This window comes from Pelodiscus sinensis, chromosome 27 (genome assembly GCF_052426305.1).
Source record: "Pelodiscus sinensis isolate ZL-2025 chromosome 27, ASM5242630v1, whole genome shotgun sequence".
Classification (NCBI taxonomy): Eukaryota; Metazoa; Chordata; order Testudines; family Trionychidae; genus Pelodiscus; species Pelodiscus sinensis.
The window spans coordinates 3,817,391-3,844,488 of NC_143078.1; the positions used below are offsets into that span (position 1 = coordinate 3,817,391).

The following is a 27,098-nucleotide window of genomic DNA, read 5'->3' on the forward strand; positions in this document are numbered from 1 at the left end:
AGCACGATCTCATGGCATTTATTGGACCAGTGCGAAGTCCTGGAGGAGTGAGACCAGCTCAAATGCCCCCGAAACACCCCACCCCGTGACAATGAATGAAGCTGAGTCAGTTGCCGAGATGAGGTAGTTGAAATGGATTCTCAGGGTACAAAATTAGCTAAGAAAGCGGCTGCGGCTGCTGCTACCACCACCATGAGGAGAGGGACCCAGGGGCCACATTGTCTCTGAAAGGGAAAATTAGACGTGTTTAGTGAATCGGTGCAAACACAAAGGGACTTTTAAATTCACCCTCTAACACGGGCGCTGTTTCTCCCCCACTGTCCTGGTGCCATCACAAACCTTACTGCCTGCTCTGACATGTCCTTGACTTGGCTTTCTCCAATATAACTACAAAGCAATCTGTATTTAAATGAAAGACAAACAACCCCCATCCTTCACCCCCCCAAAAAAATCCTACTGAAACTAGACACTCCCATGGACCTGCGCCTGGGGAGAGGAGGGAACCAAGGGGAGGGATGCGGAGCCATGGTGCTTAATACACAACTGGCCAGGGCGCAGGCACTACACGGGTGCATACAGCAGAAGAGCCTGAGTAGAACAAAACTGAGGCACAACTGGCTCACACTTGGAGTCTGCACACGTGCCCAATGACTCCTAATCTGTGTGGCAGGGAACAGTGGGCAGAGTAAAGGTGAACTCCTACATTTGACTGCTTGCTCTGGAACAGCTTGAGCTCGTCCCGGCACTGCCGTAACTTGGTCATGCAGGAGCGGTACTCGTCACTCAGGGCCTCCAGCTCAGAGTGGAGCTCTGCGCACTGGAAACAAAAGCAGACAAGTGTTAGGGAACAGCCCCTGGGCACCAAGAACTGGGCAGGGCTCCATGACGTTTGCAGTGGAGCCGGGCCCGTGTGGTGGAGGACGGGTTTCCCTTCCACCTCCCGCAGTGTGACATCCTGGGCAGCACTGCAGTTTGGTGTTAAGCGGTGCCTGGGGAAGCATGTGCTGCCTGTGTATTTCCTCTCCTGGGGTCTTAGCCTGGCACCATTCAGCAGTACGTGAGTCACGGGGGAAGGGAAAATGAGCGTTCCCCCTCAACCAACACATACTCAACCCCCTCCTGGGCTAAGTCTACACTGGCAGCTTCTTGCGCATGAACTCTTTTGCGGAAGAGTTCTTGTGCAAAAACTCTTCCAGAAGAGAGCGTCTACACTGGCATGTGCTTTTGCGCAAGAGCATCCATGGCAGTGTAGACGCTCTCTTCCGCAAGAAAGCTCTGAAGGCCATTTTAACCATAGGGGCTTCTTGCGCAAGAAATTCATGTTGCCTGTCTGCACTGCCCTCTTGTGCAAGAGGGCGTATTCCTTGTGGGGAGAGGAATAACTCTTCCGAAAGAAGCCCTGTTTTACAACGCTAGACTGTAAATTTACTTCTGGAAGAACACTCGTGCAGTGTGGACAGCCGTTCTTCCTCAAGAAATGCCAGTGTAGACAAAGCCCTAGTGTCTCCGGCAGCAGCAGGGGAACGCCCCCCCCCTCGTTCATGCAGAGCTTCACCAATGTGGAAGGCAGGAGCCAAGTCAGTAGGACTGAGTAAGAAAGGGGAGGGAAACGCATCACATAGAAGCAGCCCTTCCTTCCCCCCAATTTCCTCATTATTAGCTTTCCCCATTGCATGATTGCCCAGAAATTTTTTGTTTCCCAGTTTGTTTCCCAGCATGCTTTTCTGGGCGTGACCCTTTAAATTGGGCAGAGTCAAGCAGCTGCAGGCCTCAGAGGGCTGTTTTGGAATGAGCTGCTGCTGGACACCTCTCCTTTTCTGCCAGCAGGTAAGTAGTTGTTACATTTTGCCTTTCTGTGTGTGTGTGTGGGGGGGAATTGTGCTCTCAGTGACTCCCCAAACCCCAAGGTTCTGGCTGTGGTAGGTGTGCCCAGTGGAGATCTCTTGGTGCTGCTGTGTGGGTGGCAGTGCCCAGTGGATTGGGTGTCTGTGGGGATTGTTTCCAGGCTGCAGCGTGTGAGGAGTGGTCTAGGGGAGGTGCAACACAACGCTGTGTTGGGGCACACCATGGTGTGCAGTGGCACCTGGAAAAAACTTTGCAAAGCAAGGGCTTCCTCTCCTCTCTTTCTTGATGGGATGTGGCCACCTCCCTCCCTGTGGGGGTAGCTGAGTTAGACCCAATTAGCAATGTCTGGTGCTTGTTGCCACAGTGTGGGTTCAGGGAGACATGCTGAGCCCTGACGGTAACCCTGCCTATCTACCACAGAGAAGGCTAAAATCCTGTTTTATAAATTCAAGGCCCTTGGGGCCTCAGCCTAGGTACTATATATAAGCCAAAAGAGAAATGAAACCCTACAGCTCTCCCTCCCCACCCAAACAGCTCCCCTGAAGGGTGTGGGGCTGAGGAGAACATAAGGGAGGAGAAAGAGATGAAAGCACAGCAGTTGAATTCCCCAGAGCCCTCCCTGTAATTATCTGACCATGTGCAGGCGTGTTTGGGGAGGGGGGGGGGGAAGGGGTAATTGCCCTTCCAGCAGATGCCAGGGCTTCTGATTGCAGAGGACAGACTGTGATAGCAGCTTTGTGGTCAGGGGAAGCCCACTGAGATGGAAACTGCTGTGTACGGTGGGGGGACAGGGGTGTGCTCCCCTCAGGGGCTTTGCTGACACATGCTTGTCCCTGGGAAACACCTGAGGATTCTACCTGCCCCCTCACTCGGATGCCTACAGGCCCCCTTTGCTTTCTCTGCTCCTTAAACACCCGTCTGCCCCCATGTCTGCACCCTGCCCTGCTGCATTGTGCTTTGCAGGAGTGGGTGTTTGTTGTCCAGCTCTGCTCTTGCCTCCCACACCTGTGTGTGCATTGAAATATGCCTACGGGCATTTTGACTTGGCTGATTGCCTTTGGTGGATGTCAGCTCTGTTTCTGTCACTCACTTCTCTGGTACAGGAGCTAAGTTTCAAAGGAGCTAGCTTGGGGAGGAGAGGAAAGTCTCTGGGAAGATGGTACCCATGCAATGAGTTATTTTGATAGTTTCTCTGGGCACAGGCTATTCAACTTTGCATGCCAGGCTGACATACCTTTCTGCTTCTGTGGGGGAGGGCTTTCTTTGGGGTATGAACTATGTTGTGACTTGAAGGGGGTCTGTGCAAAGGACTTGCTTGTGGGGGTCACGCCATGACTATTATTTCACCTGGAACTACTTCGAGGAAGGTGGGGGTAGCTGAGGTCAGAATCAAAATGCAGTGACTGAGTCTCCACGCACAGATAAATGCTATTGGCCTGGTTACTCCTAAAAATCACCACCTCCCTCTTTTTATTTCTGCCTGGAAAGCCTTTCAAAGCAGTGATTAATCTCCTTCTGAGAACACTGAATCTCATTAACAGCTTGTATCACCTCCTCACCTCCTTTTCCTTGGCAATCAGCTGGGCTGTCCTCCTTTGTATCTGGTCCTTCAGATTTTCCTCTCCCTCATCCTCAGGGTGATTTAACAAAGCACCTTGTTTGTCTCTGATTGGGCAAGGGGGTTGGATCTGCATAGTTAAAACCTGATCTAAAAAACAGCCAGACTTCCAATGAGAAATGCCTCCCGGCTTTTGGTCTGCACCTTCCTAGTTCTACAAGTTGGTTATCTTTAATTCAGTACATTTACACGCGTATTCAGATTGCAAAGCAACTGGAAATGAACATGGGACATGGTTTCACATTCTTACTGCTCCATTGTGGGTGTGAACTCAGAATACTTATATTTATAACAATCATTAAGTGTTTGATCGTAGCATGGCAAAGTAAGCTACCTTTGGGGAGGAGAGAAGGGAGAAGTCAAAACTCCTCAAACTTTGATGAAGTTTTTCTCTGTGTCCATAAGTGATAGAGCACATCAAGTACATGGCCTCTAAGGAGTGTTGACATCAAATCAATTTATTGTTTAAGGCATTGCCATCACAGATACATGTATTTGAATAGACTGAGGCTAAATTTGGTATCAGTCAGGAATACACAGCAAGCTGTTATGAACAGTACAATTCCTTTACACTAAACCGATAAGTGGTTTTCACTCAAAGTTACTGTTTAACCTTTTCGTGGGAGATTAGGAGCACATGGGGTAGCTAGAGTCTGATTTACAAAGTTTGCTGACCTTTTCTTCCTACCACTTCTTCCTGAGCCTTCTGCTCTTTGGACTGGTTCTGCAACAGGTCTGCAAATAGAATAAGCCATGATGGTCACCCAAACTATGTGCACAAATCAGTTTCATTTGGAGCATTTCCTCATACTCTTTTAATCTGTCCCTTTAATCTGAGCCCTCCTTGTTTGTTTTTAGTTCACTGTAAACTGGTTTTACTGTGTGCTGGGCTTGACTCACTTCATTCATATAATTTTTTGGAAAACTCTGCCACGGGTTACATGCAGAGTACTCTGTTAAAAGCCCAGGGATTGTACAGTTATACCCTATAGCAGAAGAATTACGTCTTCTGTTGCTGACATTGCTATTGTAAGAAATACCCACACAGATGCTGTGAAGTCTGGATAGGTTTACTTAGGCGAAATCTTATTTGCTTATGATTATTTAATATTGACTCGAGCGTGGCTTCCTTCTCAGTGTACAGAGAAGTGCAATGGAACCTGTCAGCAGCTTCACTGGCTCCTCTATTCTGGCCGATAAGTACCAGACAAATTGGTTGAAACTATAATAAAGAGATGACTTAGAAAAGAGATGACTATGATGCGGGGGAAATGTGATAAAGGTCTATAAAATCATGACTGGTTATGAGAGAGTGAATTTATTTACTCCTTCTGATAACACAAGAGCTAGGGGTTACCAAATGAAATTAATAGGTAGCAGGTTTAAAACCAACAGAAGGAAGTATTTCTTCATGCAGCACAGCCAACCTGTGGAACTCTCTGCCTGGGGCTGTTGTGAAGGACAAGGATTCAAAAAAGAACTAGCTAAGTTCATGGAGGTTAGGTCCATTGATGGCTATTAGCCAGGATGGGCAGGAATGGTGTCTCTAGCTGCCGTTCATCAGAAACTGGGAACAGATGATGGGATGGGATCACTCAATGGTACCCTGTTCTGTTCATTCCCTCTGGGACACCTGGCATTGGCCGCTGTTGGGAGATGCTCAGCTAGATGGACCTTTGGTCTAACTCAGTATGGCTGTTCTTATGTTCTTAGGCAGGTGCCAAGTACTGTCTGAAAATCAATCCCCTTTAAGGCATCTCAGGCTGTGTACCCAAAAAGGCTGTCACTCACTGATCACTCTGGAAAATGCAGGGCCCTTGTGTTTTAACTGGTTTTGCTCCAGCCTCAAAGCCTGTCTGTGTCTGTCTCTCCTCTTCCTTTTCCCCTTCTGTCCAGTCCCAATATCCTGATTGCAGAAGCCAGGTTGTATTTCAGTGAGAGCCGTCTCCTCTGACTCGCCTGTTGCCAGAAATGGCTTTTCTTTTGCCCTCCACTGTATCTCCATCTCTTTCCCCATATCAGGCGAAAACAATCTCCTTTGCCCTCTTCTCTTGTACTTTTTCTCGCTCTGCTAATATTTAGATGTCAGACAATCTGGGATAAAGTCTGCATCAAAGACGCACTGCAAAATGAGGTTGTGTGCTGCTACTGATCAAGGGCTGGTGATGTGCCTAGATGATCAGGCTGCAGTGTCAGGAGGGGGAGGGATATATTTTTTTTGCCCTCCCTCCAGGTCACGGGATTTTTTGTTTGCAGCATCAATCAGCTGAAACGGTCTGATAACCTGGTCACCGTTAGAGCCAATCACGGCATCTATGGGTGATGGGTAAACCGGCTCGTGTATAACTAATAAACCAAACACTGCCACTGGTGTCTGTGTAGTGCTACTTACTGTGTAAATGAGTGATCGTGGCCTCCAGCGCCATCTTTTGCATTTGTTCATTTTGCAATTGACCTGAAATTGACAAATTGCTGATTAGTAGTCAGGGATGATTTAAAAAAAAAAAAATCCAAGGAAATCTGAGGCAATGCTGCAGGTTTACTTTTCTCCAAATCTGTACAACTTCTGTACAATGGAAAGAAAGGTGTTGAGAGCCTTAACGAGCTAATGGTTTTTCCTTAAGACTCCAGGGATTTCACAAATAAATGCAATTTAACCAGTGCTGGCAGCTTTTCTGCAGTTCTTCACACTCTGTTAATAAGGCTGTCGGTTCTGGTTTTAGTTTATATGCTGCTTTGTAAGACATTAGTTGATTACATAGATGGGACTGCCGCTAGTTTATTGGTCATTAATTTTATTTGTTACACTTAAAATAGCCACATGAGTAATAACTGGATTTCAGTGTCTGTCTGAGCTGCTGGTTGCCAATATGATTAGCATTTATTTAGGGCCTCATAATGCCCAGGCAGCTTGAGTGTTAAAGAACTTGCCAACAATCCCATGAAGTAGGTTAGTGATATCCCCATTTCATAGGTAGGGAAACTGAGGCAGAGAGCTGCAGTGACTCTCCCTAAACTAGAGTCTGTCATAGAACTCAGGAATCAACCCAGACTTCTTGGCTCCCAGACGATCTCTCCTTGTGGGAAAGTCACCTGACTTCCTTATAATTCAGTGTCACTAGTTGGAGAAATATGGGATAATACTTAATCTGTTCTCCCAACTGGAAACCAGAATCTGCTTCCAAGTGGAGATGTTCAAGATGCTTAAAGAAAGGATTTTTATGCTGGGCTTTAACAACTGGGATTTTAAAAAAGAGAGAATGTCCTGCAGGTAACCTGTCAAGGAAAGACCTTTGCTATTACTGATCCTGCTCGTCTCTTTTCAAAGCCAGTACCTTGCATTGCCCTAGTGTGCTCCATTTTGAGCTTGTTGTCTTCTTGTAGAGCCTCGATTCTCAAATGGAGATCTTCACGCTCATTCTCCAAGTTGTGCAGGGCCTGGTGAAGCTGCTCGTTCTGGGTGTCGGCCCACTGCATGCAGGAAAGAACCTCAGCTTCAGGGCATGGGTCGGGAGAGAAGTTATACTTCGCAATTCAACAGAGGCACCCGGCGGGGCCTGCTTGTCAGAAGTCCAAGTGAGCTGAATGCTCAACGCTTCTGAAAATGTGGTCCTGGCTAGTAAATAACAACCCAGCTTTGTTCAACCAAGGCCTCGTTTTCAAAGTGCCCTGCGACTCTGGCCTGCGGAAGCTTTGCACCCCTAAAAGCGCGTCTTTGTGTATGCAATTGCTTCCACCAGGAGGGGACCTGTTTGGCCTCCAGTTGCAATATTGCCTCTTCAGAAGTGGAATATTTAACAGTGTGCAGAAAGACTACGCAACCAAGCGGGGCAGAAAGAGACGATGACTCTGCACCACTGACTTTCAAGGGGAATCCAGGTACCTGAACTAGATAGCCCGGACGTGAGGGTGAAGGTCATGTGGAGCAGATGATACTATATAGAGATTTAATGAGTTTATCCATGTTTTAGACCAAGTTCCAGCCTGGGGAAAATCTAATGGTCCCCTAACAACTGTGATTTAGAAAGGACATGGATGGTGAAGTTGTGTTAGAATTAACCCCTGGAGGGTCATGCATCCGTGGTCTTTGATAGCCTGCCCAGACCAGCAGAGGCAACAAGGCAACCATACAGTAGAGCAGGAACTTACTTGCAGTTTGTTCTGCAAAGCATACAGCTTGTTCTCCAGTTGAGCGTGCTTCATCACGGTCTCACTCCACTCTGCTTGTAATGTGTCATAGTGTTCTTTCCAGAGAGCACAGTCATCTTCCTTGACTACCAGGGTCCTCTGAACAACAAAACACCATCCAGGACTCAGCGTGGTTAGTTCAGGACTGAGCTACATACAACGCTGCTGCACGGGGTGATTTTTATAGGCCAGGCTAATGCTAAAAGGGAAGGTCGAATCAAGATACGCTACTCCACAGGGGGTGGTAGTGGGAGGGGTAGGGTCTCTGATGGAAGGGGCAGGGCTAGGACTTGCCTTCTCCAGTTGGGCTTTCACCCACCATCCATGCTGCTGCTGATGTAATTTTGTAGGATTTTGGTTCCAAAAAGGCCCCCCAAAGGGCACTCACCCAGAGCTCTGATGTTACCAACTATGCAGCTGTCCAAAGCAGTAGCATTTCTCCTTCCCCCCACAATATTTAATCAACGATTCTTTGACCAAGACAGCTTAGATAACATCCCCACACACCCACATGCACTTACGAGGCCATGTTCTGATAAGTGTAGGGCGGGGGCTGGGGAGGAGGAGAACTGCTTCCGTCTTTGTTCAGTCGTTACAATATATCACTTTGCACAATTGTTGAAGATGGAAAAGAAATCCTCTTGTTACTTAAGCCAAGGGTTGTGACCAGTGGTTTCACCGGGAGCAGCATTGGATCCAGCACGATTGAACTGGTGGTGTAATTGCATTTTTCAGAAAATGTAGCTAGGGCATGTGTTGTGGGATTGGTTCCTCACCTGAGTATTCTGTAACTGCTGTTCTGCTTGGAGTTTCTCTTCCAACATTTTCTGCAGAGACTCTTTTGCTTTCTGCTCATAAGTCTGCTTTTGGTCCTCCATCTCTAACAGGATCCTCTTCACGCTGTCCTTTGAGTAATTCTTTAAAGGGACAATTGACCTGAATTATCAACGGGCTCTTAACCCGCTGGTGAGACATAAGGTTTAAAACAAGCAAAAGGCAGTATTTCTTTATACAATGTGCAGTCCAGTCAACCTGTGGAACTCTTTTCCAGAGAATGTGGTGAAGGGCAGAACTTCAACAGGGTTCAAAAAAGAGCTAGATAGATTCATGGAGGTTAGGTTCATCAATTCTTAGTAGCCAGGATGGGTAGGAATGGTGTCCCTAGCCTCTGTTTCTCAGAGGTTGGAAATGGGTGACAGGGGAGGGATGCCTTGATGATTTCCAGTTCTATTTATTCCCTCTGGGCACACCTGGCATTGGTACTGTCGGCAGACAGGCTACTGGGCTAGAGGGACCTTTGGTCTGACCCAGTACGGCCGTTCTCATGAAAGCTTAGAAATTTGAACAAATCCACCAGGGTCCAGTTCAGAATTGTTCTCGCTTCTTTTCCACAGCTTTGTCCTGATTCAATTTTAAATGTCTCAAACATCACTACTGTGGATGGTCTACTCCCTAGTCTCAGAGATCTCACTGGATCGGAGCATTAGTGTGTACAGATCGAACCTCTCTAGTCTGGCACCCTCAGGTCCTAACTGGTTCCAAACGAGAGAATTTTCTGGACCATGGGAGGTCAGTATTGTCTAGCAGCAGCATTACCAACACTTCCACTGCTTGCTGGGCTGTAAAAAGACGTTTAGGGGTAACTTAGAGCGAAATCAGAGCACAGAACACTGGGAGCCAGGACAGGTGGCTGAAAACAAACTTTAGGGGACCACGGGAAGCCTGGCCACACCCATGGAAAGTGGACATCTGGCTACCTCAAATCATTCTGGACGACGGATGTTTCTGGATGAGAGAGTTCTGAATTAGAGAAGTTCAGCCTGTACATGTGTAAAAACAAAAAGCTGCAGCAAACAACATAACGATTGTTTGACTCTATTTAATAAGAACCTTCTGGAACATCAGACCTGAGGTAATTACATTGTTCTGTGCTTTTATGTGCACGCAAAGTTCTTTTCTTTCTATATATTCTCTTCGCTTTAAAAAAAAGTTGTGTAAGTTACCTGGGTGCAAGCGTGAAGCTGATTTTCAAGGGCCCTCAGTTTCCCCTTCAGTTTGTCTTCATTCAGTTGACCCTGGAAGAAGCAATTGAAGCAAGGTTGGGAATACTGAATTATACAACAACCTGTGCAGGGGTCTCAGTGAATCCATTGTCATTTGGCTCACTCGTGTTTCTGATTTTTCTTCTGCTCTTGGTGTCATATTCAGGGCTGGTTATGTTATTTTCCAAGTTTAAAATTTAAATTAGTTTTCAGAATTTGCAAAATAAGTGGGGAAAAAATTAGAAACCCAAAGCAGTGAAAAAGGGGTTTAAAAAAAAGAGAGAAACACTTGGAATTCCTCCTCCATCCCCCCCATTTTTTCCTAACTAGCTTTATTAGTTAGAGGAATGCAGGATCTCCCAGAAAAGTCTTGTTGTTACTCTGGATGAATCTGTACTGAGAACAGAACTGCTGAACAGTCCTCCTTCCCACAGGCTCATTTTCTGCTTCATAATTCTCACTTGCGACAACATTTTGGCTTACGGCCCTAGCTGGAGCCCGCACCTTGGCTCATTGGCTTCCATAGGAAACAGACTGGGTTTGCATTACAATGAGCTTCATGGAGGGGTGGTAAGAGGAACAGGGAAACAGAGTCATCATGTATTTTCCCCAGTGTGGGTCAGGTTTTGCAGCGGGGTGTGAAGTGCAGGCTGTATGCAAATCCAGATAAAGCTTCTAGCAAAAGGCTCGCCTGGACTATCTTCTGCCATCTCTGATGTTCTCAGATTCTATGATTCCTTGGTTCTGTGTCAACACACAGATGTTTGGGCAAGTGTAAAGCCCAATGATTCCAGACATCAGTTCATATAACAAACTTTGAGGCCCATTGAAACACAAAAAAGAAGGCGAGGGTGCAATTTAAGCCAGATTTTACTGGCAGCTTTTTTAAGCCTGTGCCAAAGGGGTGTAAAACACTGCCAAGACGGAATGGGAGCGTTTTTCACCCACTCTAGGTGTAAATGCACATGGAGGGCCATATGGGAGACAGACAAGTTCTATGCTATAAAAGGGCTCTTTGGCCATGATTAACTGTATCTGTCTACATTGGGCTTTTGCCAGTACAGCTGTGGTAGTTACAGGTGCGCAAAAATATCCCAACTCTGGAGCACAGATTAGGCCTCAGCTCCAGTATGGTGTTCTGTTCTGGGTGCTGGATGTGGACAAATTGGAGAAGGTCCAGAGAAGAGCAACTAAGAATAATTAAAGGTTGAGAGAACATGAGCGACAAGGGAAGACTGAAAGAATTGGGCTTGTTTAGTCTGGAAGAGAGAAGACCGGGAGGGGACATGAGAGCAGTTTTCAAGTACCTAACAGGCTGTTGTAAGGAGGAGGGAGAAAAATTATTCTGAAGCAAGGACAAGAAGCAATGGGCTTAAATTGCAGCCAGGGAGGTTTAGGTTGGACATTAGGAAAAACTTTCTGTCAGGGTGGTTAAACGCTGGAATAAGTTGCCTAGGGGGGTTGTGGAATCTCCATCACTGGAGATATTTCAGAGCAGGTTAGACAGACACCTGCCAGGGATGATCTAGTTCTTGATCCGGCCATGAGGGCAGGGGACTGGACTCTCCCAAAGTCCCTTCCAGTTGTAGTATTCTAGGATTCTATAGTATAGCTACGCTGGCGAAACTTAAAACTGTTGACCAGGCTCAGCTTGTGTTTACCCGTCCAGAGGGGTTGCTAAGGAGACACCACCATGCCCCTCTCAGCTTTCCAGTCTCATGGTTACATTAGGGTTGTTCCTCACGTCTGAGTTCTCTTAACATGGCAGCTCCCCCTTGTCACAGAACTCCAACAGCCTGACGGAGGCATAGAAGGGAGCTCAAAGTCAGCTGGAGGCCCGGTGGTTGTGAAAGTGGGCACTGATTTTTGGATGCTTTGATCCTCGTGCCACCCCGGGGTTTGATTTTCAGAGCCTGGATAATTTTAGTTCTCGGTAGCATCGATACACGCTATGGATGCTTGGCACTCTGGATCCTCAGGTTGGGATCCCCAAAATTGGGGCATCCAAAGTCAGTGGCCACCCCAAAATACTTGGAACCAACACCCGCCACCCCCACATCTCTGTTCAGCCATCAGCAAATTGCAATGTGTTTTCGATGGTGTCCTGGCTAGCTTCGTGATTGGTAGATTGCACCTAATGTTCCCTCCCTCTTTGCTTTTTCATAACCTGTCATTTTAAATTCCTGGTTTACCGAAGCAATTTTAAGCTTTGCATTCTCTTTGCTCGGACTTCATGCTCAGGCCAATTCAAATGGAGAAAAGCAAGTCCTGAAAGTGGCAGCAGGGGGTGGTGGAAACAACCCAGAAAATGTCCCAAACTCCCCAAGCTCAGATAGCATTTTGGGGGATCAGAAAATATATATTCAGGTGGTGTTTTTACACTTTAAAAGGCAGGTCTAAAAAGTCGTTACTGATTACTGTAACAATATGAAAATTAACCCTACTTCTGAAGGTCTGAAAGTACTTTGCAAACAGTGATTAAGCTTTACAACCGCCCTGTTTTTATCTGCTTCTTGCACACAAGGAAACGGAGAGGCACAAATGGGTTAAGATGTTTGCTGGAGATTAGTGGTAGAGCTGAGACTAAATGCCAGAAGAAATTGATCTTTATAGTTTTGATATGTAGCCCCTTGGTCTAACTGTTGAACAAATTCCAATTGTACTGATGAACACGTTCAGTATATTGCTCTAGATGCACCTAGAAATATTAAGTAATATGTCATAGGGATTCTCAGCATACTTGTGACCCAATCATTGTTGTAGAGTATGATCACATTTTTCTTTTGTCTTCAGACTATCTGTTATAGGTGCTATTGGTTCTAAAGTGCTGGTTTGATGTCTCAGCTAGTTATGGACATGCAGCAACCATCACTTAATTTGCTTTAGAGAGGATCCCTGAAAGTCTCTGGCAATTTCATTTGCCGGCCATGGTCTTGCAGTAGAAGACTCTCTGGGCAGTTTCCTCCTGGACCGTGATAAACTATTTCCAGAGGACCAATTCCTAACTTTCATCTACTCTATTAGATGCAATACCAGCAACAAATTATTTTTGATCATCTCACAAAAGGTTAAAAGAAGAGGGAGCAGAGAAATCTATTTTCTATAGCAAAGACATTAAGAAGCAAAGTGCACCCACCTGTTTCTAATCTGAGGTTTCATGGCTACTTCCTGCCAGCTTGTGTGTCAGCGTGTTTTTTCCTGCTCGTATTATATTTGTCAGAAGCATTTTACGGAGGAAGTCTCAAACCGCAGTACATCTTAACACATTTTTTTCCTCCATTGCACCCAATCATTTGGCTCCTTGACTCTGACAAAACTATTTCAGATCTTTTTTTTTCCCCCTAGCCTCGTTCAAAATTAACTTTTTGAACAGCAATATTTCGGGGTGCAGCTTGTTTTTAAATCTCTATTTTAAAATTTGCTTTCTGACGGAGTCCATAACTGGTTGTACTTTACACAAACTGTTGCTTAATGCCCCCTCCAGGCTGCTGGTTACACAGCTACTGTGGGTCAGCTGTGATCAGAAATTGTTGCCTGTTTGGTGAGCCATGGGAGTTAGAGTTGGGGAAGAGGGGCGGTGTGTAATGCTGGGAGACCCTGGTTGTCTGTGGACAAAATCAAACCTGGGACTTTGGGAGCTTAGTGAGTCAGCCTCTACGGCCTGAGCCATAAAACCAGCTGGCTGTCAGCTAAGGCTGTACAGCAGACTCATTATTTTCTCTGTAAATGGTCTCGGTGCCAGTAGACGTAGGGTTGTCAGATACTTTAAAAAAATACCAAAAATGGTAGGGAAAAAATTGGTTGACCAAAAAACAGGGGACCACACTTGTTGAGGGGGGAAAAAAAACCCACACAAGAAAGAGGCACTGTGCCTTTAAATCCCCATGTTTCTCCCTTCCAGACGTGGGGGAATGTCCTAAGTGGCCTTCCGTCTGTAAAACATTTTACATAGCCGGTATTTTCTGTTTTTTTTATTGGACAGAGGCCGCAAATACCGGACAGTCTGGGCCAATACCGGACACCTGGCAACCCTAAGTAGATGGGACAGTGCACCACACCCAGTAGGTGTGTGGGTTACATGTGGAGGCCAAAATTCAGCAGAATGCGTCCGGGTATGTTTAACATTGAGAGTGTTTTTAAGTGTTCTGCTGGCCCATGCGGCGTGAATGAGTGTCCATCTAAAATAAACTGTCACCACAGCTGGCACTAGGTTGCCTCCTGACTGACAGGCTCAACGGGGCGGCCTTTTGCTTTGGAGAGGCTCCCTCCAACGTACATCAAGAAGGAATTAAGACAGGCTGCATGGGAGACACTTGCGCTGCTGCTGTCCGCGATATCGGTTCTGGCAGGATAAACAGAGATGTTGAGGCTCCAGGAGGGAAAGTCTAGCACCTTCACCAGAATGAAAGTCTCTCACGTACACAGGTAGTTTAAACAGAGGAACCTGCTCCGTCTGGCTCTGCATTCGTTCTTGGCATCTTATTTAGGGGAGTCTTGGCATCGTTTGGCAGGAGAACACACAGAAACAAGCTGTTGCAGAGCTTATGGAGGCTACCTCCTTGTTAAAATCCCTCCTTTCCCCCTTGGTTTCTCAGCACAAAATGGTACAACATGGGGTTGCTTGAACAAAAAGCAGTGTTTTCTCCATTGAAAAATGGCTTTTCAATCTAAAAGAAAAAATTCATGTTGGATAAAATCTTTTTTTTTTGTCTACTCCTATTCCCCCAAATTTAAATTTTGTTTCAAAGTGAAAACTTTTATGTTTTGCTTTTTATGGGAGGGTTATTAAGATTTTTAATGCCTGCCCCCAATATCTCAGGCTAAATGAAAAATTGTATGGAAAAATTCAAGTTGGCTAGATTTTTTTTTTAATTATTTTTTTGGCTGCCTCTGTTACCACAAATGAAAGTTTGTTTCAGAGTGAAAACTTCTGTATTTTGCTTTTTATGGGGGACATTAAGATTTTTAAATGTTTCTCCTCCCCCGACATCTCAGATTTTTTTCTGCTGTAAAATGGTGGCAAACATGAGTAACAGAAAATGGGGGAGAAGTTTCAAATCTCCAAAATTCTGAAAAAAAATGTGTCCAAACGTCATGAAAATGTATGGTTCATCCCAACATTTGTCATCTAAGAAAATGTGGAGGGGGCGGGGGGAGAGGAGGAGAATGAAAACTTCAAACAAAAAGAAAGCTTCCACAACAACGGAAATTTTGTTTTTCAGTTGACCCTAAACAGAAACAATATTGGAGTGGGAGGGGAATGATTTTCACATGCCAAACAGTTCTGAGCACTGTCCTGTCCTCTGACTGACATAGCTCTACTTCAGAGCTATCCCTTCTCCATTAGCAGAGAAGGATCATCCCAAAATAATCATCCCAGAAGCGGAGTTGGAATTCAGCTGGCAGAAATGAGCAAGGCCTGATGGCGTTCTCCTCTGTATATGCATGGGACCCAGATATGGCAGATCCTAGCATAACCTTAAAAGTCTCTAGAAATAAGCAGCAGTTGGTACCTTCCAAGATTTTTCAGAGGCTTGCAGCAATGTGGATAAAAGCTCCTGTAAAATCACCATCTTCTGCTTCAGCAGCAGCTCTCGTTGTAGCGCCTCCTGTAGGAAAAACGAGAAAGCCAGGCTAATATTGGTGCTATGAATGTGTGTCTGTGACCCTAGTTCACCTGGACATCTCGGGTTAGCGTCTTTCCCCTTTAGGACTCAGATATTTTTGCGCCTCTCTATGGCAAAGTCTTCATTGCCAGGAAGATCAACGCTGCAGCGGTTAATCTTCCAGAGTTTGATTTAGCAGGTCTAGTAAAGACCCGCTAAATCGAACACAGAGGGTGCCCCTGTCAATGCTGGTACTCCTTGATTTGTGAGGAGTAAGGGAAATTGCTTGCTCCCATCGACCTTCTGCTGTGGGGACAGCTCGGAAGGTCCGGTTAAGGCACGTTGACTCCAGCTGTGCAGTTAATCTATCTGGAGTTGCCTATCTTAATTTGACCTCCCAGATAGTATAGACAAAGCCTGGGCTTCAGTAGCTGCTCTTTTTTCCCCCCTGAACACCTTAAAACTAGGTGCATAATACCATTTCAAAGCTTCCTCCTCCCACTCACCACCCATTTCTAGAACTGAATTTATGATTTTGGGGCTTACCCTGAGGTAGTTGGAAAGTTGAATGATTTCCTAAAAGTGAAAGAAAAGTACAGTAAAATGCAGATTCAGCTTGTGCAAACCTTCTATTTGATTATATTTTTTAAAAGTCCATAAAGGAAAAGATTTTGCAAGCAACTGTGATCAGTAGTATGAGTTCTAACAAGCATTAAATTGGAATCTTAAGTTATCACATTCTTTGGGCAAGGATAATAAACTGCACAGACCTTTGCTGTACTTAGACTTGTGCAATAATACAGCTGTTCTGTCATTTACCGGCTAACCCCAAAGTAGATATTTTCTCATATGGTTAGTGCTTTCCCTGGAACAAGACTGTGTCGGTCTACTGCATTAAATGCACTGTTATAGATCTTCCTCTCATTAATTTCCAGCAGTCTCGGTCATCTACATTCCAATCAGGAACAAAATCTACTTGCAATGACACTATTCAAACCCAAGCAGTGCAGAATTTGGCCCTTTCAATATTGATGTGTCTTAGGACAACAGGATTCTAATAGGCATTTCTGTGTGATGTTTTGCTTACCTTATCTAATACTGCTATTCCACAGCTAAAATGAAAACAAAAAAAGATTTTTCTTAAGATGGACATGGTACAGGTGTATGAAAAAGATCACAAGAATGGGCACAATGAAATCACTTGCTAAGCAAGGGAGAAATCCTATGACAAGTTGGTAGAACAACAAATAATGCCAATAATAATGATTCCTCGCACTTGTGCGGCACCCTGCCTGTGAGTACGTCAAAATGTCTTTATAGTATCTGTGAATCCCCAGCCCTGCAGAGGCAGGAAGAACGTGCTCCTAAGAGGAAAGATGACAAAATACTTTACTCTGTTTGTTGACTTGAGTCTTTCTTTATTGCTCTGGAATCTGTTAATGTCTGAGTGCCTGTGAAGAGAAAATGGAGAGGGTGGGGTACTAGTATCTAAACTCTCAGCCGATACCTAGTATAAATCCCACATCCACAGCTGCGCTGCTTGTTGTGACGGTTCATAAAGTACACTGCCAGCTCTGTACGGGGATCATTTCAACCTGCACCGAAATGCGCCTGCTGTTGGGGTGATGCATGACCCTGTAAACTGCACACAGCAACACAACGTAGCCATTTTGGGCAGGAGGCAAAGTGGAATTTAGGCCATTTACCTAAGATAAAATGTGGCATAGTGACTGGCAAACGGGCCAGTGTCTGAGAAAAGTGCCGTGATGTTGTTAAGCATCACAGGAGTTCAGAGCCGCCATTTTGTATCTGTATGGATCGATGGCTCCCTCTGTGGCACGATGCCATTTTGCCACAGGCTGGGACACTGAAGTCATTATGGTAGGTGCTGAGTCGTGACCCAGGCCTCGGTGGTGGAATATCAGGCGCAGGGTCTCGGTACTGCAGGGGGATCAGGTGAGCAGTGGGGGCTAAGGCAGCTCCCTGCCTGTCCTGTCACTGCACACTTTGCTGCACCCCAGAAGCAGTCGCAGCAGGCCTGGCTCCTAGGTGTGTATGTGAAGAGTGCACAGGGCTCCGTGCATTGCCCCTACTCTGAGCTCTAGCTCCACGCTCCCATTGCCTGGGAACCTGCTGCCGGCTGCTTCTGGGGGCAGCATGGTCTGTGGTGCCAGGAGAGGCAGGAAGCTGTTGTAGGTCCTCTGCTGCACCCCGACCGGGAGCCGCTCAAGGTAAGCCCCTCCTGCCTCCCCAACGCCAGAGCCCCCTCATACCCCCCAAAGTTCTCAGCCCCGCCAGAGCCCCCACTCTTGTCAAATTAATGTTGGATCATGGGCATTGACAATTTTTTTCAACTGGTTCATAAGAAAAAAAGTTTAGCAAACCGCTACAATATTGGCTCCGCACAAAGAGTAGCACCTAACGAATCTTCTCACATGTGCTTTGCAAAGGGGCAAAAGTCTGATATGGCTGCTACAGAGCCCCCCCTCCACTCCCCCTTAACCACGTGAACAGGGCTTCTAGTAACAGAAGCTCTTTTGGCATGTCTGATCCTTGATGCTCTGCAAATCTGCAGGTATCTGCTTTATATCCGCAGGTGTGCACATCACCCGATACAGATGCAGATAGCCATGCCTCATTTTTGCAGAAATACATTTTTTTATGTAGAGCCCTGCAAATTTGTGGATACCTGCTTCGTAGCCACAGGAATTCACATCCCCAGATGTGGATGCAGATAGCCACGGCTCATTTTTGCAGATGCAAATTGTGTATCCACGCAGGGCTCTCCAGATCCTGCACTCCCATACAATTCAAAGGCAAAACACCCAATTGATTTCAGAGGTGCAGGTTAAATTGGATTTTTTTATCAGTTGAGACCCTCTTTCTCTGCCTGCTTTGGGTATCCCGACCAAAATAATGCATCCGTTTCCTTTGGACCTTGGCAGTTTAAATAAAAAGCAGCCTGGATGCCAATCATCTTGAGTCCTATTTTGTAAAACCTAGGTCTCCTTTAGCCCAGCTTCTTGTACCTCGGCTGCTCCTGGAGATGTATCTGGGGAGGATGTTTTCTGATGAGATGCCACAGGAGAGCAAGTTGTTCTGTGGGTGAGGATCAGTGGGACGGTGCTGGAGGGGCTGGCGATGGGATGCGGCGGTGCTGTGAAGCTGCAATGAAATCAGAGTTCAATCTATATATTGGCCTATGAAAAATCAGCAGCAAAAAGGGAAAGCACTGAGCCAAATCTCATGGTGTCACTTAAAACACGGCAGATAGTGTGGCTGACCTGAGGAATAACATGAGTGGAGATGGAGGTTTACAGGGAGACTGGGTGCAAGGCCTAATTTTTCAGAGGATGCTGAGCACTTACAACTTCCACTGGAGTCCGTGTAAGGATCCGTGCAAGTGCTTACAGCTCCCACTGGAATCGGTGTAAAGGTCCGTGCAAGAGTTTACAACTCCCACTGGAATCCATGCAAGCGCTTACAAGTCCCACTGGAATCCGTGTAAGGATCCGTGCAAGCGCTTACAAGTCCCCCTGGAGTCCGTGTAAGGATCCATGTAAGCTCTTACAACTCCTACTGGAATCGGGTAATGTGGGAACCAAGGTAAAGTGGGGAACCGTCTCATGGCTGGCCGACTGTGACACTGAGTGGAAGACGAGGTGTGTGGGGAAAGGAAGTGCTTCTGGGAGGCCAGGGCGGGGGAGGGCAGTTGCTTCATGAATCGCACTGAGAGGAAGAAAAGAGCTTTTTGATGCTCTGAGTTATTTCCTGGCTAACACTGCTGCTGGCAGCTGGCGAGCTATAGGCCTAAATCTTCATTCTGTTCTATCTGGGTGTCTCTCCAAGATCGACTTCTGCTCATCAGAGACTCCTGCAGGTGCTAGGGTGAGAGTCTAGAAAGACTCAACCTGAATTATCGGCACATGGGTTGCAAGCATATGAAAATCTGCCCCAAGATTCTCACTGCCTGGCTTGTAATTAAACCTGGAGACCAAAAGAAGTAGATGGCAGCATGAAGTAAATATCTGTCCTCCACACTCATGTCATGTAGAGAAGCCCCAGGGCATGTCTGTGCTTCTATTTTATTGCCTTGGTTATGCATTTTAGTTAAAAGTCCCTTGGATAACTTTACTTAGGTAGGAAAACAGATGATTCCCCATTGATTCCAGTGGACATTGGATAAGGCCCGTAGAAGACAGCCAACCACCCGTGAAAGGTATGACTGTGTCATAGCCGTGGCTGTTACCTGGAGGGATATGGGTGACCTCAGATCCATCCAGGAGGATGCTTCTTTGGATATGCCTGTTGCATGCTCTTGGCCCAGGGATGCTGGTGTCTCAGCAGGAAACCTCCCTTGTCTCTTGCCTTCTTCAGTGGCTAAGTTCCTTCTCTTCAGGAACTCTTTCTGGCGAGGACTCTGGGGTTGCTCCTCCGCCTCCTTCCTCCGATACTGCCCCACGCGACGGCATGTGGTGACATTGTTCCTCCTCCACAAGCTCTCGCGAGTCTCATGCCGGCGCTCGCACTTCTCCTCGTAACTCTCGCTCGAGGGCCTGCACCGGCGCGGGGACTTCTCCGTCTGACTGATCATCCTGTCCACAGCTCCACGCACAACTCACCAACCTGTGAGGGTCTGGCTGCTTTGGAGAAGCTCCTTCCTGACGAAACCAAAGGTGGGGGAGAGAAGTGATCAAGTGAGAGCCAATGATCAGGATGGAGGCTGAATAAATGTAGGAAGCGACACCAATTCTATGAATAGTCCCCATATTCAGTGTGTGCAGGTGACATCGTTGTCAGAGTTGTGTCATGAAATCACAGGCATTGTGCTAAACACGGGGGGGGGGGGGGGGAGGGTGTCTAGACTACAGGTTTTTTTGGAAAAAAGTGGCCTTTTTTCGAAAAATCTTCCCCGGCATCTAGACTGCCACCACGTTCTTTCAAAATTAAATCGAAAGAACTTGGTGGTTTTTTCGACCGCGGTAAACCTCATTTTACGCGGAAGAATGCCTTTTTTCTAAAGTACTCTTCCAAAAAAAGGCGTTCTTGAATGCAACCAGGGCTTTTTCGAAAGAGAGCATCCAGACTGCCTGGGTGCTCTCTTTCGAAAAAGCGGCTCACTTTTTTAAAAGAAGTGGTTGCAGTCTAGACACTCTCTTTTGAAAGATTCTTTTTTGAAAGAGGCTTGTAGTCTAGATGTAGACTCTGCCCCATCTTCTCCATCTCCCTATCCCCCCCACCACCCTCCCACACACGAGCTAATACAGGATTGCTCCTTGCAGTAAATTTCCCAGTTCTCTACTCTGTTTCAATCATGCTCCATGAGATGAAGCTTCCACCACCTTCTTTAGGAGGTTTTTTCTGCAGCATCAGATCTGGCCACGATCAAATCCTTCCTGCTAGTCTACATTTTCTTTTGCTCGGTTTTGTCCTCCTGCTCCCAGTTATAAGACTACAGTAAGAATAACGGCTCCTGGCATTTCTGTAAGAATGAACTTGTGTTCTTTTCCCACGTCCCTATAGTCTTCCAGTCTGTTCCAAAAATTGACTGTTGCTGTAGGAAGTTGGCTATTCTGTCATTTATGTTTCGTGCAGCTGCATGTATTTCTAAGCCCTGTTTGCCTTCTATGCATGCTCAGAGAGAGCTGGGACATGGAGCTTGTGTTACCATACTGCATTGCCTTTTCTACAGAAGAGTTGCAATATCTAGTTATTTCTGTCTCACCTGTTTTAAGAGCTCCCTCCATCTGAAGAGAACGGTCCCCCTAACACTGAAGAGTGACTGATTCTTTTAGTTCCTATTCTTCACCGCCCACCTTCTGCAAGAGTTTGACTTAAATGGTACATTCCAGTTCCTTTCTGTTTCCTCACAAAGACTCAGCCGGCTGTAACACCGTGTCCTTACGTGTCTCCAGGCCCTGCCGCCTGTCCCTGTCGACTGTAAATATTAAATACATTCATGTGTACGCCCAGTAGAAACATGCTCAGACGAGGGGAGAGCCAGAAGCAGAGCAGAGTGGCACTGCTCGGCCTGGTGCGTTTGCCTCCATTTCTCTTTGGTTTACAGCTCGAGCAAAGCAGGTAGACGGCAGCAGAGGCCTGCCCTAAGAATGAGCCTCCTGACACTGTGAACATGTTCAGAACGCATGATAATACCTTCTCTCTGCTTCCTCCTACAGAAGTCTCTGCTCACTTGCAAGTTTCCCTCTTTACTTTACCAGGCTGCAGCCATAAGGATGGTGTTTGGGTCTTTCCCTCTTCACCATCAAGGGAGAACACAGAACACCACATGACACAGACACTGACAAGACCCCTAAAAACATCACATTTTCCCTCTTACTCCTTATTAGCTAGCACAGAGTTTCCCTGCTCCTTAATCCAAAGGGATAATCCTCATTCACATTCCAGAAATGTGGCTTGGCTGATCATGTGAGGATGCAAGGCATTCTGCTGAGCAGTTTGGGATTGGATGAATGCACCAGCAGACAGGAATGGCTGTCAGCTGAAATACTTCACTTTGTTGCCTTCCAGACCAACTGTACGCTTTGCTCTCTTTTTTTTTTTGCCTGCTGTATTTGGACAATTCTTATGCAAACTTCTCCTATCTCTTGAGATTCTTAGTTAATTTGGCTCATGCTTATTGTGCTGTGCCAAAAGTCAACAGTGTGATCCTGTGTCAAAAAGAAGGAAACATGATTCTGGGATGCATTAATGGGAGCGTTGTGAGCAAGACACGAAAAGTCATTCTTCTCCTCTGCTCTGCGCTGATTAGGCCTCAGCTGGAGTACTGTGTCCACGACTGGGCACCAAATTTTAGGAAAGCTGTGGAGAAATTGGAGAAGGTCCAGAGAAGAGCAAGGAAAATGATTAAAGGTCTAGAAAACATGAACTATGAAAGAAGAGTGAAAGTATTGGGTTTCTTTAGTCTGGAAAAGAGAAGACTGAGAGGGGATAGGATAGCAGCTTTCAAGTACCTAAAAGGGTGTTACAAGGAGGAGGGAGAAAAAATTGTTTTCCTTGGCCTCTGATAGGACAAGAAGCAATGGGCTTCAATTGCAACAAGGGAGGTTTAGGTTGGACATTAGGAAAAACTTCCTGTCAGGGTGGTTAAACACTGGAATAAGTTGCCTAGGAGAGTTGTGGAATCTCCATCATTGGAGGCATTTAAGAGCAGGTTCCACAGACATCTATTCGGGATGGTCTAGATCAGTGTTTCTCAACCAGTGGGTACGAGTACCGTTAGGGTATTTAAGAGAAGTCTTGGGGGAGAGGGGAGGGTATGTCAGCACAATTGAAATTTGGAGAAAACTGAATTTTTGTTTTAAGTTTTATTGCACTTTATTATTTTTGTACTTTTTACACCTAAAAATTTCATCGCCCGCCCGGCTACGATTAAGTTGTTTAAACAAAAGTGTTACAATGATAGACGAAAATGTTGTGTGTCTGAAAACTGTTGGTACTGGGGAAACTTACAATTTTTTTTTTTTTGACAAAGGGGTACTTTATAAAAAGGTTGAGAAACTCTGGTCTAGATGGTGCTTGGTCCTGCCGTGAGGGCAGGGGACTGGACTTGATAACCTCTAAATGTCCCTTCCAGTTCTAGTGTTCTATGCGTCTATGAAAGGACCAGCACTCGCTATGCTAAGCACTACACAGACCCAGAGTTGGGGGAGAGGCAGAACACACCAGCGAAATGGATAGTGTGATGGCAGTGCTGGAGGAATTAGGAGGTGATCAGCTAAACAGGAAAGGGCGGGCGAGGGGAGCAGGGTGGAGGAGGAAGGCGAGAGGCAGGTGTGCAGAGAAGCTGAAGTGAAGCGTCCGAGGGTGGTGAAGAACTGGATCCAACAGCCAACACTGCTTTGGCCAATTTTGCTTCTACCCCTATGGCAGGAAGCCCAGGTTGGTCTCTTCCTATAATTTTTTCCCAAGGATGCCTAACTGGCAGGGGGTAGACAGTAAAGTGCATCCCTGGGTCCTAATGCCCCTGAGATGTGTACAGTTCTGGGTGTTGGGAGGGGAATTGCACTGCAGCCCTGAGATGGCATATCCATTTTATTTTGACCAGCTAACGTGATCGAAACCCAGGGTATAGTTCTCCTCTTGCTGACTCCATTGAAAAAAGCAAATTCCCATCTCCAGATTTTCAAAAGTCTCTGGCTTGGTACCCACACCACTGGGCCAAGAAGCTAAGGGTGGGTAGCCACATCCATTCATAGCAAACATTTTTCAGATTCTCATCAACGTATATTACATTGTTTTTATAGCAACCCTGTGATAAAGTCCTTAATGTCTTCATAAGCATAACAGCGTCCTGCACCCTCACATTCAGTGCTGAAAGACAGATTGAGATGTAGCTAGATGAGATCAAAAGCCTGTTCAAGCGCTTTCAAAGGTCTGGATACTCTCTGTCTAGGTACCTGTCATGCTCCCACCACTGTTGAGTCAGAGAGCCTGGCTGTCCGAAAGAAAAAGTGGCAACTAAAGTGATGAGAAAATAGGGAAATTTAGTCTCTGAAAAAATAAACAGGTTTAACTTTGTTCCTCCTAAAGCCATTTTGCTAGCATTTCTTTGTCCCAAATAACTGGAAAGCCACTGGCTTTGAAGGGCATTTAGTGGTGTCAAATTAAAAGTCTGCAAGATTTTGGGGAAGGGGAGGAAAAGTTGGGGGGACGTTTATAATAACCTGCCCCATAACATAGTTATAGCTACATTTAAAGAACCAGGACAGCTAAGCACTCTTCTTGTGATGGCACAGCCAAAACATTTCACTGAAGTCTTTTCCATTAGACTAGGAAGTCCCTTCCGATATGACCGTGAAAAGGGATCATGCTTTTATGTAGAAAAAATATATGGAACCTGGCCATGAACGCATCACCGTAAATGTTCCCCCAGCTAATCAGGGAAACAAGGACTTCCAAGACAAAATGGAAAGGACTCACTTTCTGAATGGCCCTGCACTTTGGTTTGTTTGTTTTCATTATTTGTTTGGAGATGCTGTTGACTCTCAAACGGCTCCCTGTCCTTGAAAAAAGCTCATTTTTTTCACGTAATTTTCCCACTCCTCCCCCCTCCGCATCTCATCAAAACCTGCTACTTGGTGTTTATCGTTGCAAACTTTCAGCTGGAGAAATAACAGAACTGGGGAACTCACGTTATACAATCCTTAAAATGCTGTTTCTACACAGTTTTATGTTCTTACTGGTTTCATTGTGGCCCTCATTCTGGGGTTTCTCTTTCACGCATAGTCTCCGCAGCACCCCTCCCGCAGGAGGGTGTGGGTAAAGCTGGTGAACAGCTTCGTAGACATTGAAATGAATAGTGATTGGGCCTATACCAACATGCCGGAGGTGAAACTCCTCCAAAACTGAATCAAATTCTGCTACAGTAGGAAACTCCTTCCCCTGCAGACAACTTGCCCCCAAACTTTTTAGGCCCTGCAAAGGAGATTTTTCTCTGTTTTTTATCTATATATTTTAAAAATGACCCAGTCCAGTGTTGAATGTGGGAGCTACTACCTATGCATCCCGGTGTAGGACTTCTGTACTCCAAAAGACCGGGTTGGTTAGACTCTTCTTACAAGCAGCTCAGCTACCTTCTCACCTGCTCTGACTGCATTCTTTCAGAGCCTGTTCAGTATGCATCCCAGGAAGCAGGACTTGCTTTTACGCTTGATTTATACAGAAAGTACCTTCCAACTTTTAGCGCAAGAAAGAAAGGCAAAGGAATGTGTGATCTATTACTCGCCCCACGCTCAGAAAGCTGATGAGTTATGGGTTTTATTTCCTTCGGTGGCAACCCAAAAGGACTCTTTCTAATTAACGAGCGTGCCCTTTATCTCTCCCTTGCATGCTGTAACACTCATAACTTCAAGGAAAAAAAAAAAAAACCTTGCCGGTTCATGTTACAATCTCCAGTGTCAATCATGCCGGCTGAAATCAGGGGGAAAAGCCACAAATTGCCTCCCTTCACAGGGCCAGCGTTTTCTGCACATCCATTGCCAGCCACAGATCTAAAGGTTCTTACCTCTGCTCAGCCAGCGCAGCCCTGAGTGGATTCACCAGAGGTTCAGAGGCCCTGTTGTGCTCCCCGGGCTCCGATACGTCCCAAGGCAGAAAGGAGAAGGGTGAGCCCTGGGTTACTGTGCGCTAACGCATTGCAACTGACATCTTCGTTTGAATGACTTCTCTTTGCTGCTGCGTGGTATGATGGTTGTTTTTTTTTTTTTTTTTTGGAAACAGGAAATGTACTCAAAGCCGCAACACTTAACACAGGTTCCTGTCTCTGCTGAGTTTGTGACATGGTAGGGGAGGCGAGGGCACAAGCTTAGAGCACTGGTGCTCAGTCCAGGCTAGTCGTTTGGTTATCTGCTTGTGGGCCAGGCTGCATTCTACTATCGCCGGGGTCCGGGGCTGTTCCTCCCTTTATCAGTCGCTGCACCTTGAGGCTCTGCCATCCCCAGGAGCTGTTCCAGGCGCTCTGTGGCTGACTCTGCCCTGCTGTCTTTGGCACGAAGAACCCTGGGGTAGGCAAGGAAGGTAGCATTACAGAAGAACGGCCACCAAAGGTCCATCAAGATCAGTGTCCTGTCTTCCAACCGTGGCTGATGCCAGATGCCTTAGAGGGAGTGAACAGAACAGGGAATCAGCAAGTGATCCCTCCCTGTCACCCATTTCTACCCAACATGGCTCACAGCCATTAATGGACCTATCCTCCATACATTTATCTAGCTCTTTTTTGAACTCAGATAAAGTCTTGGCCTTCGCAACATCCTCTGGCAAGTTGTTCCACAGGTTGACCGTGAGTTGTGTGAAGAAAAGCTGCCATTTGTTCGTTTAAACTTGCTATCTATTCATTCCATTTGATGACCCCTCCCCCTCCCAAGTTCTTGTGTTTATGGAAACAAGTACAGTGAAATATTTATCTGGCACTCTGTTAACTGGCCACAGTACTGTCACATCTTCAGGCGCACAGGCCTGGCTTGGTTGACCATGATTGGCTTACCAATTTTTTATTTAAGAAGTACTAATCATCTTTAACTCAAAATAGAAATGTGAGACCAACTGTCTCACACTACAAAACTACCAATATCAAAAACTTGAGTTTTACTATTATTGCCCATTGGTTTTCCTAGGTTGATGGGACCCTCAGATAACTGGAATTTTTAGATAACCAGAATGAAAAGTGAGACTCTCCTGTAGCGCTGCCTTCGGTATCCCAAAATAAACCCTCTTGGGGACAGGACACCAGATTTCCTGTATGCCCCTTGCTTTCTCTGTATTTGTGTCCTACTGAAAACACCCTTGTTCCGTTGCATATGTTAAGTTTCTGAACGTCCTGTGGGATTATTTGGCCCAGAGGGCTCCAGTTATTGCTGTCCAAGGGGAATGTCGGCTGTCCATCTCCATTATCCTGGTAGGCATTGGGCCGGGAACCTCCGTGCACTGTTCCAGGTGTTCTCAGGAGCAACAGCCTCCTTGCCCACCCAATTTGCTGTGCACGTAGCCCAAAGTCATGCTGGCTACCGTTCAGCCTCGTCACTCTGCAATACTAGAGCGCCTGGAATGGGCTGTCCAATGTTACCCCAATGGCTTTCAGGCCTTATTGCTTTGAGGCACCTCCATCCCTTGGGGTATCTTCTAGTGGGCATCCCCCGTGGGGAACAAAGAACCTGCCCTCCCTGTTTTGCCTCACTTCTGAGATGGGAAGGTGCCCATGTACCCAGACTCTGCTATCAGCAGGTGGCAGTGTGAACTCATTGATACCGACTCGGTGTGAGGAGCATGGGGTGATTCCAC

At 46.2% G+C, this 27,098-nt stretch overlaps 1 protein-coding gene across 4 annotated transcripts; it reads right to left on the bottom strand.

Moving 5' to 3' along the window:
* Positions 1-3: 3 nt before the first annotated feature.
* On the bottom strand, positions 4-25,693 carry TRAF3IP3 (TRAF3 interacting protein 3). Of its 4 annotated transcripts, none has more exons than XM_006118763.4 (16): positions 25,327-25,666; positions 19,549-19,960; positions 18,329-18,464; positions 16,693-16,750; positions 16,387-16,411; positions 15,846-15,875; positions 15,207-15,302; positions 9,655-9,726; positions 8,428-8,568; positions 7,613-7,750; positions 6,799-6,934; positions 5,856-5,918; positions 4,139-4,198; positions 3,405-3,553; positions 704-817; positions 4-224 (listed from the first exon to the last, which is right to left on the bottom strand). In XM_006118763.4, exons 2-16 carry the CDS (start codon positions 19,891-19,893, stop codon positions 141-143), a joined length of 1,647 nt encoding a protein of 548 aa, XP_006118825.3. In that variant the 5' UTR covers positions 19,894-19,960; positions 25,327-25,666; the 3' UTR covers positions 4-140. The 4 variants fall into 4 exon arrangements, 3 of the variants coding, with proteins under 3 accessions (XP_006118825.3, XP_075766158.2, XP_075766157.2); XR_012897828.2 differs by lacking the exon at positions 4-224 and adding an exon at positions 5,255-5,369 and having other exon boundaries at positions 25,327-25,678; XM_075910042.2 differs by lacking the exons at positions 4-224; positions 704-817 and adding an exon at positions 5,255-5,369 and having other exon boundaries at positions 824-3,553; positions 25,327-25,680.
* Positions 25,694-27,098: the final 1,405 nt, after the last annotated feature.